The following is a 17,087-nucleotide window of genomic DNA, read 5'->3' as shown; positions in this document are numbered from 1 at the left end:
GCAGATGGACATCCTAGAATTTTCTGGACCTTCCTGGACTTCACCGACTAAAAATGCATTAGCCTGGGCTTTATAATTCTTCATACCTTTAGCTGTGTTTCTTTGAGGTGGGGCACAACCTGGGGGTGCCATCCTCATCGGATGGAGAGGTAGTTAAGCTGAGGTAGCGTCGGCTCTGAGAAGGCGGGAAAGGAGGCAGAGTTGAGAACGGTCTGAGTTGTGTATGAGCTGACCTGCCAAGCCAGGGCTGAGACAGTGTCTTGGGCCTCCCTGATGTTGACATAGGCCATGATGCCAAGGCCTTCCCATACAGAACGAAGAGGAAAGTCTGACTAGAGTGTTCCTAGGCCAGAAGCTTCACAGCAGAGAGGATACTCTGCAAAGGGGTTTTCCAGGGTAGATTTGTGTACCTCACTGGGGAGGCCACGTTTGGGAAGGGTTGATGCAAGAGAAGAATCAGGAGCTGCTATCTCGATGATCGCCCCCCACACTTCAAACAGGTTTCTTCCAAAGCACAGCAGACAAATGGATGGCTGGCCTGTCCCTAAAGCCCTCCTGAGAGGGCTTCCTAAGTCAGTGCTCCAGAGCCTAGGGACCCTCTACACGGGTAAGTCCTTTCTTGCATCAAGCTTAAATTCATATCCCTGTGTGCCTCCTGCCCATCCCCCCCCCAAACTTGAACACCAAGGGTAGTGTTGAAAGGGAAAGGAAGTCTCAAATGTGGAGGGAAGCTTCCATGTCTGATTACTGTCTGTGCTAGATGTGCTATTATGGTCTGCGTGAGTGAGGGATGAGGCTGACGCCATGAACAGTATTCGGAAATCATTTTGTTAATTTATAGCTCTACCATCAATAGGAGCCTCAGATCTTTTCTCTCCCCTTTCAATCACTAGGCAGACAGATGTCCTTCCTTTCTGTGGCTTCTCATCAATCCGTTTCACATAAATCTTTTGCCCATTACTCACAGACACTCCTCCCTGAATAACGAGCCTCCCACATCCAGGAGGACCAATCATGGCAGCATCATAGGGTGAGGCTCATTACTGTAGAAGGGAATTCTCCCAGAATAATGCCCTTCAGAGGAAGGTCATTGGTAATTGGGAGGTGATATTCACACGGTACTAAAGATGCTATGTTGGCTAAGGACCTAGAAACACTTGAATCTTGCCCCAGACTAATCAGGGTTGCCCGTAAGGTCCTTGAGGGGCTATCCACCCAGAGGAGAAAGCAGGACCAAGTGACATTTTATTACAAACTGTAACCTTGGTCCCAAACCCTGAGGCGGAACTCTTACGCTCTAGGTTGGACCCTGTGGATGGCTCCTTACCTCAGCTAGTTTTGCTAGACAGGCTAAAACCAAAGCAGGTCACAAGGCTGGCTTTGCCTTTCTCCCCTAAACCCAGACCCAGATTGTGTTGTTACTGCTGTAAGGTGAAGAAGGATGAATCCCAACTGTGCCCCTCAAACCAGAGGAAAAGAGCAAGTGGGTCAAATAAAACAGCATGTGCCCTGTGTCCACCTGCCAGATGAGAGAGGGAGCTTTTGAATGGAGAAAGAGCTGGCTGGGCCTTCTCCCCGGGCATACAGGTCCCAGGCCTTGTGTGACACAGGGCAAAGAGAAGGAAAGAGCTAGCCAAGCCTCCTTTCATGAGAGAGTAGCTCGGTTTTTTTGTTTTTTGTTTTTTTAGTTTTTTATTATAGAAAATTTCAAACATAAGCAAGGAGAGGACAGTGTAATGAACCCCCCACGTGACCGTCAATAGTTATCAACATTTTGCCAATCTTGTTTCATCTCTTTCTCCCCCACTTAATTGTTTTGTTTTTATGTTTTCTAGATTATTTTAAACCACATCACCAGTAGCATGTCATTTCCCCTGTAACTACTTGAGCAGGTATCCCTGTCCGATAAGGACATTTTGCAAAACAGCTATCATGCCATTATGAAGTCTAACAAAATTAACAATAATTCTTTAAATTGTCTCACGCTCAGTCCATATTCACCTTTTTGTGGTTGTCTTAGCGGCATCTTTTTAGAGTTCATTTGTTTGACATAGGATCCAATGGAGGTTTGCATTTGGTTTTTATGTTCGCCTTCTGTTAACAGCTCTCCTCCTTTTTTTTCCTATGTCATTCATGTGTAGAAGAAACTAGGTAGTTTGTCCTGTAGAACGCTGAATGGCTCTCTTTGTTACTTACCTAACAGCTTTTACCCTGGGACAGCGATTCCACTCTTAGAAAAAGTGCCCCAGTCCGGGAATACTCCTCCTCCTTGGTGTAGGACGCCTTGCTCTCGATCTGTCTCAGGCTTGGGAAGTGGAGAGGGGTCCTGAAGTCCTGCTACCAAGTCCTGTGAATTCTGCCTCCTGATTAGCCCTTGAATACACACACTTCTCCTCTTTCCAATCCACAGCCTCCAGTCTTGCCCTACGTTCCACTCATTACACCCCCATCAGAGTGACCCTTCCAGAATGCCTGCTTACTTATGCTGCTTCCCTGTTTACAATCCTTCAGGACTTAACACACAATCGGGATAAAGTTATAATTCCTTTTTGACAAGGCCTTTGTGACTCAGCTTTTCCAGCATCTCCAGCCTTGTCTGTTGGTATTTGCCCTCACACTGTCTTACCTGGCCATAACTTTTTGAGCACCTTGAGCCCGCCATGCGCTCTCATCCCTTGGTGTCATCCATGCCAGCCTCGCTGCCTCATCTGGCTAACTCCTGCTTCATTCTCCAGTCCCCACTGCAATGCCTGTCCCTGTTCTTTGCTGCCATTTGCTCCCTCACAACACTGCCTGTCCCCTGCACTAGATTGTTGGTCCTAGAGAGAAGGGCTGTGTGTGCCTTGCTACTGCTGCATCTCCAGTACCTGGCACAGTGCCTGGCATGAAGTATCTGCTACTACTTGTCAACTGCATGAATGAATTATTATGCTAATTTCTCAAGAGTAAGTTGGGTAGTTGTTCAGAGTAAGAAAGTGCATGTGACAGGGGCTTTTTATCTAGAAAATGTATAATAAAACTAACAATTTTAATACCCTGATGTTTTTGTACCTTTCTTCCTAACATCTCAGAACTTGAAGTTTGAAGCTAATACTTAATTTCATGTTGAATTTTGGGAACTTTTTACTGAATGGGTAATATGCACACCCAAATTAATTCCTTTTACGCTTGGGATAATCATTCGAACTCATGCCCTTGGTTGCAGATAGAATCCGTGCTGGCCCCAGAGAGATCTCTTGAACTTGGGGTCACATTGAAGCCAAACTATTACCTCTAATTCAGAGCACATTTGAAGTGCTTTCAGATGTGTGCTGTTGACACGCTTTCCTGGGAGAGGGACTGCGTTAGACGCCTGTCTGCCATGTTTCCGCAGGCTGTTTGGGGGCTTGGTGCTGGACATCAAGCGGAAGGCCCCCTGGTACTGGAGCGACTACCGGGATGCACTCAGCTTACAGTGTTTGGCCTCCTTTCTGTTCCTGTACTGTGCCTGCATGTCGCCTGTCATCACCTTTGGGGGATTGCTCGGAGAAGCCACTGAGGGGCGCATAGTAAGAACTTTTAACCACTTCTAATGGTCCCAAACAAGAGTAAAAATTTTATGATGGCAGCCAAGTCCACTGGGGGGGAAAATTCCCTGGGTGAGGACTGAGGAGATTGGATTCTTCCTACTGAATTACTGTGGTCTTCTGACTTCTTGCCAGCCAGCAGCAGCACAGCTCTCCCTTTAGAACAGACCCTCTTCTGCTTGAATATCAATTTCAGTAACTGATTGCCCAGTTGCATTGCCCATTGCTCCAAGGATGGAAAATGATATATCAATGTCATCTGCAAATACGATTTAAGGTGACTCTGTATGACAGCCCGTAGTGTGAATGGTATCATTGTGCTTTTCTATGTATATTTATAAATACTGAATTGAGTCATGCAGGACAGGACTTAGTTAAGGAATCATATGTGGATGGATTTGGGCACCTGAATTATCAAAGTGGTATCCGTTTACAGGAGGATTAGACTGTGTACACATCACTCTTGCTAAGACGAAATACAAGCAAATGACTTGTCAGGCACACCGGAGAGCTGAGTTGGGGATGAACATAAGCCTGCATCACTTACTGCAGATGGGCTGTGGACTCAAGGATAATCTTTTCTTCCCCTCTCAGAGTGCAATTGAATCCTTGTTTGGAGCCTCCATGACTGGGATTGCCTATTCCTTGTTTGCCGGACAGGCTCTCACCATCCTTGGAAGTACTGGGCCAGTGCTTGTGTTTGAAAAGATTTTGTTCAAATTCTGCAAGTAAGACATTTGGTTTTCTGAAAACTCTATCTGGATGTGTTAGTGTGCTGTTAGGATTGAATGCCAGGGTCCTAGGTGAGTATAAGTAGGCAAAGAACATTGTTTGGTCTGTTGCCCTGCCCCCAGGTAGGACCATACCTAAAATAGCAGATCTCTTGGCCTTAAAGAGCTTTATTAATGTCCTTCAACCACTATTGAAGTCTTGACTTTTTATCTTTAAAAACACTTCCCCTAGCTAATCCAAACTCCTCCATTTCCAGTCAATTTTTTTAAATTTTATTAATTTTTTTTAAACTTTTTTTTTTTTTAAGAAGATGTTGGGGGTAGGAGTTTTATTTATTTATTTATTTTTGCTGTGTTGGGTCTTCGTTTATGTGCGAGGGCTTTCTCTAGTTGTGGCAAGCAGGGGGCCACTCTTCATCGCGGTGCGTGGGCCTCTCACTATCGCGGCTTCTCTTGTTGAGGAGCACAGGCTCCAGACGCGCAGGCTCAGTAGTTGTGGCTCACGGGCCTAGTTGCTCCGCGGCATGTGGGATCCTCCCAGACCAGGGCTCGAACCTGTGTCCCCTGCATTAGCAGGCAGATTCTTAACCACTGCACCACCAGGGAAGCCCTAAAATTTTATTAATTTTTATTGGAGTAGGGTTGCTTTACACTGTTGTGTTAGCCTTCACTGCACAACAAAATGAATCAGCCATACACATACAGATATCCCCTCCCTTTTGGACTTCCCTCCCATTTAGGTTACCACAGTGCATTAGGTAGAGTTCCTTGTGCTATACAGTATGTCCAGTCAATTTTTATTTAAAAATTAAAAAAAATTTTTTTTATTGTATAGATATTTTCTGTTTTAATTTTAAATTGGAGTATAGTTGATTTACAATGTTGTGCTAGTTTCAGGTGTACAGAAAAGTGATTCAGTTATACGTATACATACATTCATTCTTTTTTAGGTTTCTTTTCTCATATAGGTTATCACAGAATATTGAGTAGAGTTCTCTGTGCTATACAGTAGGTCCTTATTGATTATCTGTCTTATATACAGTAGTGTATGTATGTTCATCCCAAGCTCCTGAGTTATCCCTCCCTCCCACGTTTCCCCTTTGGTATCCATAAGTTTCTTTTCGATATCTGTCTGTTCCAGTCAATTTTGAATTTGACCTAATACTCCCTTTTCATATTATTTGTGGTGATGGGTGTCAGCAATGCCCTCGTTTCCCTTCTTTTCCTGTAAAGTCTTTTTCTTTCATTTTGTATTAGAAGTAGGAGCACGTGGAACAAGGGCCAGCTCCTTCTTCTTAACTGCAAGAATAGGATCTTAATCACGTCGGGCAGTGATGGCAGAAGTGTGTGGCGGACGGTTTCCACCTCCTCCACTGTCTCTGTCCTTGCTGTGGCAAATACCACCCGTAAAGCAAATCTTTGTCACAGGGTCCCAGGGCAGCCTTCAGGAGTGAAGTGCAGTCAGAATTAGGGACAAACTGGGTTGCAGTACTGGAAGTGATAATAAGAGATGAACTAACCACGTTTCTGACCCTTTGCCTCCAATGCAATGGGTCAGAATGTAATGCCATCCACTCCTGATTTTTGATGAACTTTGGTTTTGTTTCAGAGACTATGCTCTTTCATACCTCTCCCTGCGAGCTTGTATCGGACTGTGGACCGCCTTCCTGTGTATTGTCCTTGTGGCAACTGACGCTAGTTCCCTTGTCTGCTACATTACCCGCTTCACTGAAGAAGCGTTTGCCTCCCTGATTTGCATTATTTTCATCTATGAAGCAATAGAAAAGCTGATTCACCTGGCAGAGACCTACCCCATCCACATGCACAGTCAGCTGGACCACCTTAGCCTGTATTAGTAAGTATGCTTTCTGCTTCTTCTTTTTTTAAAAAATAGAGTGAAGGACCTGAGTATAATGGCTGAGGTAGTGTGCCAGGCAGTACTTGTAGCTTCTGTTAAGGAAGTGTCTTGGCCCTCTGGGAAACAGAGCTCAGACATGACGTGGAGACCTGGGGGCCTGCCAGAGGAGAACAGTCAAAAGTGATGATGGGGAAGATGGATTAACAGTGAAACTCAGAGGGGACTTGAGAAATGCTTTCCAGAGCATGTCTTTTGGGTCCAGGCATTAAGACAAAAGTAGGCTGCAAATGTAGCAGGGAGAATTCAAGTTCGTTGTTGGGAAGAACTTCTTTTGCAAGGACTTGTGAGGCCTTGGACCACATCAAGATCTCTGTAAGTATATATAGGCTACTCTTAGGCATTATTAGGTAGAGAATATTAATAATTCCTTACAGAGCCACAGGTCTCTTACTCTGTATGCTAAAGATCTAGAAATCTACTTACTTACCTAGATTTCAACTCAAGAGATTGTATTTTCTTCAGTTATTCAATATGGTTTGGATCAGTTGGAAAAGGGACATAGTATTTGGCTGTATTTTCAACCCTCTAGGAGAGTCTGGTCCTATAAACATTTCTTCTCTGGAATAGTCTTCTCCAAATTATGACTAAATAGAATTCTCCTCATCCTTTAGCTTTGAACATCAAGTTCCCTCCTTCTGGCTGTACCATTCTGATGTGGAAGGTCTGGTTGTGAAGTGAACAATGTCAATCTGAAACTGCCTGAGCAGAAGGCACACTGCATGGAAGTGCCTGCCAGCCAGCCACAGATACACTTTTCTAGACTCTAGCTATCCTTTCATTCACCCTTTAAAAATCAGGACTCATAAAACATGCATTAGAATTTAAAAATGATTTTATTACAGAATAATCACCATTAGGGAGTATAATCTTTGAAGCCTAGTGGATTGCTGATTGGCATTAGAGTTCTGGATTGCCCATTGGCATTGGAGTAAGGTTCATTCTTTGACCTTTTTTAATCATTCATTTATTCATTTAACAAATATTTGTTGAGCACCTACTATGTGCCAGGCACTGTTTAGGCTCTGGAAACATAACGGTGAACATGACAGACAAAGGATCTACCCTCATGAGGCTATATTCTAGTGGGAGAAGACAGACAAAAGTGACCAGATCTGGACTGAGTAGACTTTGAATCTGGATACTGTAGTTCTTTGTTAATAAAGCTCAAGATGGTATTTTTCTTATATTTCCATTGCATTCCACTGTCGATTCATATAGAGCTGATATGAAGCTAGAACTCCCCAACTCTTCAAGTGATTTTATGTTAATATGTGTGGAACTGATTTTTTAAATAGACTTAATTTCTTAAAAATAAATTTATTTATTTATTTATTTACTTAGGCTGCATTGGTTTTGTTTTTAACATTTTTATTGGAGTATAATTGCTTTACAGTGGTGTGTTAGTTTCTGCTTTATAACAAAGTGAATCAGTTATACATATACATATATCCCCATGTCTCCTGGCTCTTGCATCTCCCTCCCTATCCCACCCTTCTAGCTGGTCACAAAGCACTGAGCTGATCTCCCTGTGCTATGCGACTGCTTCCCACTAGCTATCTATTTTACATTTGGTAGTGTATATATGTCCATATATACACTACCACTCTCTCACTTTGTCCCAGCTTACCCTTCCCCCTCCCCGTGTCCTCAAGTCCATTCTCTAGTAGGTCTGCATCTTTATTCCCGTCTTGCCCCTAGGTTCTTCATGACCGTTTTTTTTTTTTTAAGATTCCATATATATGTGTTAGCGTACGGTATTTGTTTTTCTCTTTCTGACTTACTTCACTCTGTATGACAGGCTCTAGGTCCATCCACCTCACTACAAATAACTCAATTTCATTTTGTTTTATGGCTAAGTAATATTCCATTGTATATATGTGGCACATCTTCTTTATCCAGTCATCTGTCAATGGACACTTAGGTTGCTTCCAAGTCCTGGCTGTTGTAAATAGAGCTGCAATGAACATTGTGGGACATGACTCTTTTTGAATTATGGTTTTCTCGGGGTATATGCCCAGTAGTGGGATTGCTGGGTTGTATGGTGGTTCTATTTTTAGTTTTTAAGGAACCTCCATGCTGTTCTCCATAGTGGCTGTATCAATTTACATTCCCACCAACAGTGTATGAGGGTTTCCTTCTCTCCACACCCTCTCCAGCATTTATTCCTTGTAGATTTTTGATGATGGCCATTCTGACCGGTGTGAGGTGATACCTCACTGTAGTTTTGATTTGCATTTCTCTAATGATTAGTGATGTTGAGCATCCTTTTATGTGTTTGTTGGCAGTCTATATATCTTCTTTGGAGAAATGTCTATTTAGGTTTTCTGCCCATTTTTGGATTGGGTTGTTTGTTTTTTTGATATTGAGCTGCATGAGCTGCTTGTAAATTTTGGAGATTAATCTTTTGTCTGTCGCTTCATTTGCAAAAATTTTCTCCCATTCTGAGGGTTGTCTTTTCGTCTTGTTTATGGTTTCCTTGGCTGTGCAAAAGCTTTTAAGTTTCATTAGGCCCCATTTGTTTATTTTTGGTTTTATTTCCATTTCTCTAGGAGGTGGGTCAAAAAGGATCTTGCTGTGATTTATGTCAGAGTGTTCTGCCTATGTTTTCCTCTAAGAGTTTGATACTGTCTGGCCTTACATTTAGGTCTTTAATCCATTTTGAGTTTATTTTTGTGTAGGGTGTTAGGGAGTGTTCTAATTTCATACTTTTACATGTCCCTGTCCAGTTTTCCCAGCACCACTTATTGAAGAAGCTGTCTTTTCTCCACTGTATATTCTTGCCTCCTTTATCCAAGATAAGGTGACCATATGTGCGTGCGTTTACCTCTGGGCTTTCTATCCCATTCCATTGATCTATATTTCTGTTTTTGTGCCAGTACCATACTGTCTTGATTACTGTAGCTTTATAGTATAGTCTGAAGTCTGGGAGCCTGATTCCCCCAGCTCTGTTTTTCTTTCTCAAAATTTCTTTGGCTATTTGGGGTCTTTTGTGTTTCCATACAAATTGTGAAATTTTTTGTTCTAGTTCTGTGAAAAATGCCAGTGGTAGTTTGATAGGGATTGCATTGAATCTGTAGATTGCTTTGGGTACTATAGTCATTTTCACAATGTTGGTTCTTCCAATCCAAGAGCATGGTATATCTCTCCATCTATTTGTATCATCTTTAATTTCTTTCATCTGTGTCTTATAATTTTCTGCATACAGGTCTTTTGTCTCCTTAGGTAGGTTTATTCCTAGGTATTTTATTTTTTTTGTTGCAATGGTAAATGGGAATGTTTTCTTTTTTTTCTTTTTTTTTTTTTTTTTTTTTGCGGTATGCGGGCCTCTCACTGCCGTGGCCTCTCCTGTTGTGGAGCATGAGCTCCGGACGCGCAGGCCCAGTGGCAATGGCTCACGGGCCCAGCCGCTGCGCGGCATGTGGGATCCTCCCGGACCAGGGCACGAACCCATGTCCCCTGCATCAGCAGGTGGACTCCCAACCACTGCGCCACCAGGGAAGCCCCTGGGAGTGTTTTCTTAATTTCACTTTCAGATTTTTCATCATTAGTGTATAGGAATGCAAGAGATTTCTGTGCGTTAATTTTGTATCCTGCTACTTTACCAAATTCATTGATTAGCTCTAGTAGTTTTCTGGTAGCATCTTTAGGATTCTCTACGTATAGTATCATGTCATATGCAAACAGTGACAGCATTACTTCTTTTCCAATTTGGATTCCTTTTATTTCTTTTTCTCCTCTGATTGCTGTGGATAAAAATTCCAAAACTATGTTGAATAATGGTGGTGAGAGTGGGCAACCTTGTCTTGTTCCTGATCTTAGTGGAAATGGTTTCAGTTTTTCACCATTGAGGATGATGTTGGCTGTGGGTTTGTCATATATGGCCTTTATTATGTTGAGGTAAGTTCCCTCTATGCCTACTTTCTGCAGGGTTTTTATCGTAAATGGGTGTTGAATTTTGTCGAAAGCTTTCTCTGCATCTATTGAGATGATCATATGGTTTTTCTCCTTCAGTTTGTTAATATGGTGTATCACATTGATTGATTTGCATATATTGAAGAATCCTTGCATTCCTGGGATAAATCCCACTTGATCATGGTATATGATCCTTTTAATGTGCTGTTGGATTCTGTTTGCTAGTATTTTGTTGAGGATTTTTGCATCTATGTTCATCAGTGATATTGGCCTGTAGTTTTCTTTTTTTGTGACATCTTTGTCTGGTTTGGTATCAGGGTGATGGTGGCCTCGTAGAATGAGTTTGGGAGTGCTCCTCCCTCTGCTATATTTCGGAAGAGTTTGAGAAGGATAGGTGTTAGCTCTTCTCTAAATGCTTGATAGAATTCACCTGTGAAGCCATCTGGTCCTGGGCTTTTGTTTGTTGGAAGATTTTTAATCACAGTTTCAATTTCAGTGCTTGTGATTGGTTTGTTTATATTTTCTATTTCTTCCTGGTTCTGTCTTGGAAGGTTGTGCTTTTCTAAGAATTTGTTCATTTCTTCCAGGTTGTCCATTTTATTGGCATATAGTTGCTTGCAGTAATCTCTCATGATCCTTTGTATTTCTGCAGTGTCAGTTGTTACTTCCCCTTTCTCATTTCTAATTCTATTGATTTGAGTCTTCTCCCTTTTTTTCTTGATGAGTCTGGCTAATGGTTTATCAATTTTGTTTATTTTCTCAAAGAACCAGCTTTTAGTTTTATTGATCTTTGCTATCGTTTCCTTCATTTCTTTTTCATTTATTTCTGATCTGATCTTTATGATTTCTTTCCTTCTACTAACTTTGGGGTGTTTTTGTTCTTCATTCTCTAATTGCTTTAGGTGCAAGGTTAGGTTGTTTATTCGAGATGTTTCCTGTTTCTTAAGGTGGGACTGTATTGCTATAAACTTCCCTCTTAGAACTGCTTTTGCTGCCTCCCATAGGTTTTGGCTTGTTGTGTTTTCATTGTCATTTGTTTCTAGGTTTTTTTTTTTTTTTTTTTTTTTTTTGCTGTACGCGGGCCTCTCACTGCTGTGGCCTCTCCCATTGTGGAGCACAGGCTCCGGACGCGCAGGCTCAGCGGCCATGGCCCACGGGCCCAGCCGCTCCATGGCACATGGGATCCTCCGGAACTGGGGCACAAACCCGTGTCCCCTGCATCGGCAGGTGGACTCTCAACCACTGAGCCACCAGGGAAGCCCGTGTTTCTAGGTATTTTTTAATTTCCTCTTTGACTTCTTCAGTGATGTCTTGGTTATTAAGTAGTGTATTGTTTACCTTCCATGTGTTTGTATTTTTAACAGATATTTTTCCTGTAATTGATATCTAGTCTCATAGTGTTGTGGTCAGAAAAGATACTTGATACGATTTCAATTTTCTTAAATTTACCAAGGCTTGATTTGTGACCCAAGGTATGATTTATCATGGAGAATGTTCCATCAGCACTTGAGAAGAAAGTGTATTCTGTTGTTTCAGGATGGAATGTCCTATAAATGTCAATTAAGTCCATATTGTTTAATGTATCATTTAAAACTTGTGTTTCCTTACTTATTTTCATTTTGGATGATCTGTCCATTGGTGAAAGTGGGGTGTTAAAGTCCCCTGTTATGACTGTGTTACTGTCGATTTCCCCTTTTATGGCTGTTAGTATTTGCCTTACATACTGAGGTGCTCCTATGTTGGGTGCATAAATATTTACAATTGTTATATTTTCTTCTTGGATTGATCCCTTGATCATTATGTAGTGTCCTTCTTTGTCTCTTGTAATAGTCTTTGTTTTAAAGTCTATTTTGTCTGAATGAGAATTGCTACCCCAGCTTTCTTTTGATTTCCGTTTGCATGGAATATCTTGTTCCATCCCCTCACTTTCAGTCTGTGTGTGTCTCTAAGTCTGAAGTGGGTCTCTTGTAGACAGCATATATACGGGTCTTGTTTTTGTATCCATTCAGCCAGTCTGTGTCTTTTGGTTGGAGCATTTAAGCCATTTACATTTAAGGTAATGATTGATATGTATGTTCCTATTACCATTTTCTTAATTGTTTTGGGTTTGTTATTGTAGGTCTTTTCCTTCTGTTGTGTTTCCTGCCTAGATAAGTTCCTTTAGCATTTGTTGTAAAGCTGGTTTGGTGGTGCTGAATTCTCTTAACTTTTGCTTGTCTGTAAAGGTTTTAATTTCTCTATCAAATCTGAATGAAATCCTTGCTGGATAGAGTAATCTTGGTTGTAAGTTTTTCCCTTTCATCACTTTAAATATATCCTGCCACTCCCGTCTGGCTTGCAGAGTTTCTGCTGAAAGATCAGCTGTTAACCTTATGGGGATTCCCTTGTGTGTTATATGTTGTTTTTTCCCTTGCTGCTTTTAATATGTTTTCTTTGTATTTAGTTTTTGATAGTTTGATTAATATGTGTCTTGGCATGTTTCTCCTTGGATTTATCCTGTATTGGACTCTCTGTGCTTCCTGGACTTGATTAACTATTTCCTTTCCCATAATAGGGAAGTTTTCAACTATAATCTCTTCAAATATTTTCTCAGTCCCTTTCTTTTTCTCTTCTTCTTCTGGGACCCCCATAATTCGAATGTTGGTGCATTTAATATTGTCCCAGAGGTCTCTGAGACTGTCCTCAATTCTTTTCATTCTTTTTTCTTTCTTCTGCTCTGCAGTAGTTATTTCCACTATTTTATCTTCCAGATCACTTATCCGTTCTTCTGCCTCAGTTATTCTAATACTGATCCCTTCTAGAGAATTTTTAATTTCATTTATTGTGTTGTTCATCACTGTTTGTTTGCTCTTTAGTTCTTCTAGGTCCTTGTTAAACGTTTCTTGTATTTTCTCCATTCTATTTCCAAGATTTTGGATCACCTTTACCATCATTATTCTGAATTCTTTTTCAGGGAGACTGCCTATTTCCTCTTCATTTGTTAGTTCTGTTGGGTTTTTACCTTGCTCCTTCATCTGCTGTGTGTTTCTCTGTCTTCTCATTTTGCTTAACTTACTGTGTTTGGGGTCTCCTTTTCGCAGGCTGCAGGTTCGTAGTTCCCCTTGTTTTTGGTGTCTGCCCCCAGTGGCTAAGGTTAGTTCAGTGGGTTGTGTAGGCTTCCTGGTGGAGGGGACTAGTGCATGTGTTCTGGTCGATGAGGCTGGATCTTGTCTTTCTGGTGGGCAGGTCCACGTCTGATGGTGTGTTTTGGGGTGTCTGTGACCTTATTATGATTTTAGGCAGCCTCTCTGCTAGTGGGTGGGGTTGTGTTCCTGTCTTGCTAGTTGTTTGGCATTGGGTGTCCAGCACTGTAGCTTGCTGGTCGTTGAGTGAAGCTGGGTCTTGGCGTTGAGATGGAGATCTCTGGGAGATTTGCGCCATTTGATATTACATGGAGCTGGGAGGTCTCCGGTGGACCAATGTCCTGAACTTGGCTCTCCCACCTCAGAGGCACAGCCCTGACACCTGGCCAGAGCACCAGGAGCCTTTCATCCACACGGCTCAGAATAAAAGGGAGAAAAGATGGGCTTCCCTGGTGGCACAGTGGTTGAGAGTCCACCTGCCAATGCAGAGGACACAGGTTCGTGCTCCGGTCCGGGAAGATCCCACATGCTACGGAGCGGCTAAGCCCGTGAGCCATGGCCACTGAGCCTGCGTGTCCGGAGCCTGTGCTCCGCAATGGGAGAGGGCTCTCACAAGGGAGAGGCCCGTGTACCGCAGAAAAAAAAAAAAGAGAAAAGAAAGAAAGAAAAAGATAAAATAAAATAAAGAGTTATTAAAATAAAAACCAAAAAATAATTATTAAAAAAAATTCTTAAGTGATTAAAAAAAAAGAAAGAAAAAGAACAACCAAACGAAAAAACAAACTCACCAATGATAAGTGCTGAAAACTATACTAAAAACAAAAAACAAAAACAAACAAAAAAATGGACAGACAGAACCCTAGGACAAATGGTAAAGGCAAAGCTATACAGACAAAATCACACACAGAAGCATACGCATACACACTAACAAAAAGAGAAAAAGGGGGAAAAATATATATATATATCATTGCTCCCAAAGTCCACCTCCTCAATTTGGGATGATTTGTTGTCTATTCAGGTATTCCACAGATGCAGGGTACATCAAGTTGACTGTGGAGATTTAATCCGCTACTCCTGAGGCTGCTGGGAGAGATTTCCCTTTCTCTTTGTTCGCACAGCTGCTGGGGTTCAGCTTTGGATTTGGCCCCGCCTCTGCATGTAGGTCGCCTGAGGGCGTCTCTTCTTTGCTCAGACAGGACGGGGTTAAAGGAGCAGCTGATTCGGGGGCTCTGGCTCACTCAGGCCGTGGGGAGGGAGGGGTACGGATGCGGGGCGAGCCTGCGGAGGCAGAGGCCGGCGGGACGTTGTACCAGCCTGAGGCGCGCCGTGCGCTCTCCCGGGGAAGTTGTCCCTGGATCACAGGACCCCGGCAGTGACGGGCTGCACAGGCTCCCGGGAGGGGAGGTGTGGATAGTGGCCTGTGCTCGCACACAGGCTTCTTGGTGGCAGCAGCGTCTCATGCCCGTCTCTGGGGTCTGCGCTGTTAGCCGCGGGTCGCGCCCGTCTCTGGAGCTCCTTTAAGCAGCGCTCTTAATCCCCTCTCCTTGCGCACCAGGAAACAAAGAGGCAGGAAAAAGTCTCTTGCCTGTTAGGCAGGTCCAGACATTTTCCCAGACTTCCTCCCGGCCAGCCGTGGTGCACTAGCCCCCTTCAGGCTGTGTTCACGCTGCCAACCCCAGACCTCTCTCTGGGATCCGACTTCCGAAGCCCGAGCCTCAGCTCCCAGCCCCACCCGTCCCGGCGGGTGAGCAGACAAGCCTCTCGGGCTGGTGAGTGCTGGTCGGCACCGACCCTCTGTGCGGGAATCTCTCCGCTTTGCCCTCCGCACCCTTGTGGCTGTGCTCTCCTCCGCGGCTCTGAAGCTTCCCCCCTCCACCACCCGCAGTCTCCGCCCGCGAAGGGGTTTCCTAGTGTGTGGAGACCTTTCCTCCTTCACGGCTCCCTCCCACTGGTTCAGCTCCGTCTCTATTTCTTTTGTCTCTGTTTTTTCCTTTTTCTTTTGTCCTATCCGGGTACGTGGGGAGTTTCTTGCCTTTTGGGAGGTCTGAGGTCTTCTGCCAGCGTTCAGTAGGTGTTCTGTAGGAGTTGTTCCACGTGTAGATGTATTTCTGATGTATCTGTGGGGAGGAAGGTGATCTCCGTGTCTTAGTCTTCTGCCATCTTGAAGCTCCTCCTCGCTGTGTTGGGTCTTAATTGCTGGGCGCGGGCTTTCTCTAGTTGCGGCGAGCAGGGGCTACTCTTCGTTGCGGTGTGCAGGTTTCTCATTGGGGTGGCTTCTCTTGTTGCAGAGCATGGGCTTTAGTTGTGGCGCATGGGCTCAGTAGTTGCGGCTCACAGGCTCTAGAGCACAGGCTCAGTAGTTGTGACGCACAGGCTTAGTTGCTCCGCGGCATGTGGGATCTTCCCAGACCAGGGCTCGAACCCGTGTCCCCTGCGTTGGCAGGCGGATTCTTAACCACTGCGCCACCAGGCAAGTCCCTACATAGACTTAATTTTTTAAGAGCAAGTTTTAGAATCACAGCAGAATTGAGCCGAAAGTACAGAGAGTTCCCACACACCCACTGTGCACACATGCACAGCCTCCCCCACTGTCAACATCCCTCACCAGAGTGGCATGTTTGTTGCAGTCAATGTCACATCATTATTACCCAAAGTCCAGAGTTTACATTAGGGTTCACTCTTGGCATTGTACATTCTGTGGATTTTGACAAATGTGTAATGACATATCTGCCACTATAGTATCCTACAGAATAGTTTCCCTGCCCTAAAAATCCTCTGTGCTCTTCATATTTATCCCTCCCCATCACCCCAACCCCTGGCAACCACTGATCTTTTTACCCCATAGTTTTGCCTTTTCCACAATGTCATATAGTTGTGATGAAACAGTATGTAGGCTTTTCAGATCGGCTTCATTCTCTTCATAATACGCACTTAAAGGTCTTCTATGTCTTTCCGTGGCTTGATAGCTCACTTCTTTTTTGCACTGAGTAATAGTCCATTGTCTAGATGTACTACAGTACATCCATTCACCTACTGAAGGACATCTTTGTTGTTTCCAAGTTTGGAATTGATTTTTTTATACCTAAATGTAGGACTTTATGGCTTTCCCTATTTTCATTTTGTTGATTTCCTCCTATTGTTATTGCCTATTGAGATCTTTTTGAATTTTAATTCTGTGATGCTATATCCTTAGAAGGCATGCTCATTAAAATCAGAGATGAAACAAAGTTGGTGGGAATGGCTGTATCAGTTGAGTATACTGGGAAGCAGTTCAGGAGTGAAGCATGCTGGGACTGGGAAGCAACGTGGTGGCCAGTGGGACAGGTCTGGTCTGCTCTGGTTTGGATGCAAGGCGAGGTTGGGGGAAGCCAGGGAATGGTCAAGATAGTGGGATATTACCAGGGATAATGTAGCTTCTGTCATAATTCCAAGAGGCTCTGATTTTTAGAGCAAGAATGTGATGCAGGTTTAAGGAGCAAGATACTTAGGCTTGGGGAGGCTGTTGAGAGCTGAACGGCGTATCCAGTCCTCCTTGCTATGTAGAGTGAATTTCATAGGAAGAGCCTAAGAGATAGAAACTAAGCAAGGAAACTACGACATCACATGCCAAACTTGGTTGTCAGCACAATTTAACCCAAGACCCACATGCCAATTTGAGCCCAGTTTTAGTAATGGTTGACTGAAAAATCAGGGTGTGGCTGGGTCTCAATGAATAGGACCAACCTCAGGGATCTGAAGTGGGCAAAGGAGAAATAATGTGGGCTTTGGCAGTGCCTGTAGCCCTGTCATGACTAGAAATCTTTAATTGAATACTTGGCTATTTCCCTTAGGAATCTTT

General features: G+C 43.4%; 1 protein-coding gene across 1 annotated transcript in view; it reads left to right on the top strand.

Moving 5' to 3' along the window:
• The window catches only part of SLC4A8 (solute carrier family 4 member 8), a 78,474-nt gene that overhangs the window by 39,721 nt on the left and 21,666 nt on the right, over positions 1 to 17,087 (top strand). Inside the window, exons 12-14 of the mRNA XM_060113689.1 lie at positions 3,374 to 3,548; positions 4,161 to 4,294; positions 5,907 to 6,152. Coding sequence (XP_059969672.1) covers positions 3,374 to 3,548; positions 4,161 to 4,294; positions 5,907 to 6,152 — 555 coding nt within the window. The remainder of the gene's footprint in view (positions 1 to 3,373; positions 3,549 to 4,160; positions 4,295 to 5,906; positions 6,153 to 17,087) is intronic.

Source organism: Mesoplodon densirostris, chromosome 11 (genome assembly GCF_025265405.1).
Source record: "Mesoplodon densirostris isolate mMesDen1 chromosome 11, mMesDen1 primary haplotype, whole genome shotgun sequence".
Classification (NCBI taxonomy): Eukaryota; Metazoa; Chordata; class Mammalia; order Artiodactyla; family Ziphiidae; genus Mesoplodon; species Mesoplodon densirostris.
The sequence above is the reverse complement of the archived record's forward strand: the minus strand, read 5'-3'. Positions and strand labels throughout refer to the sequence as shown.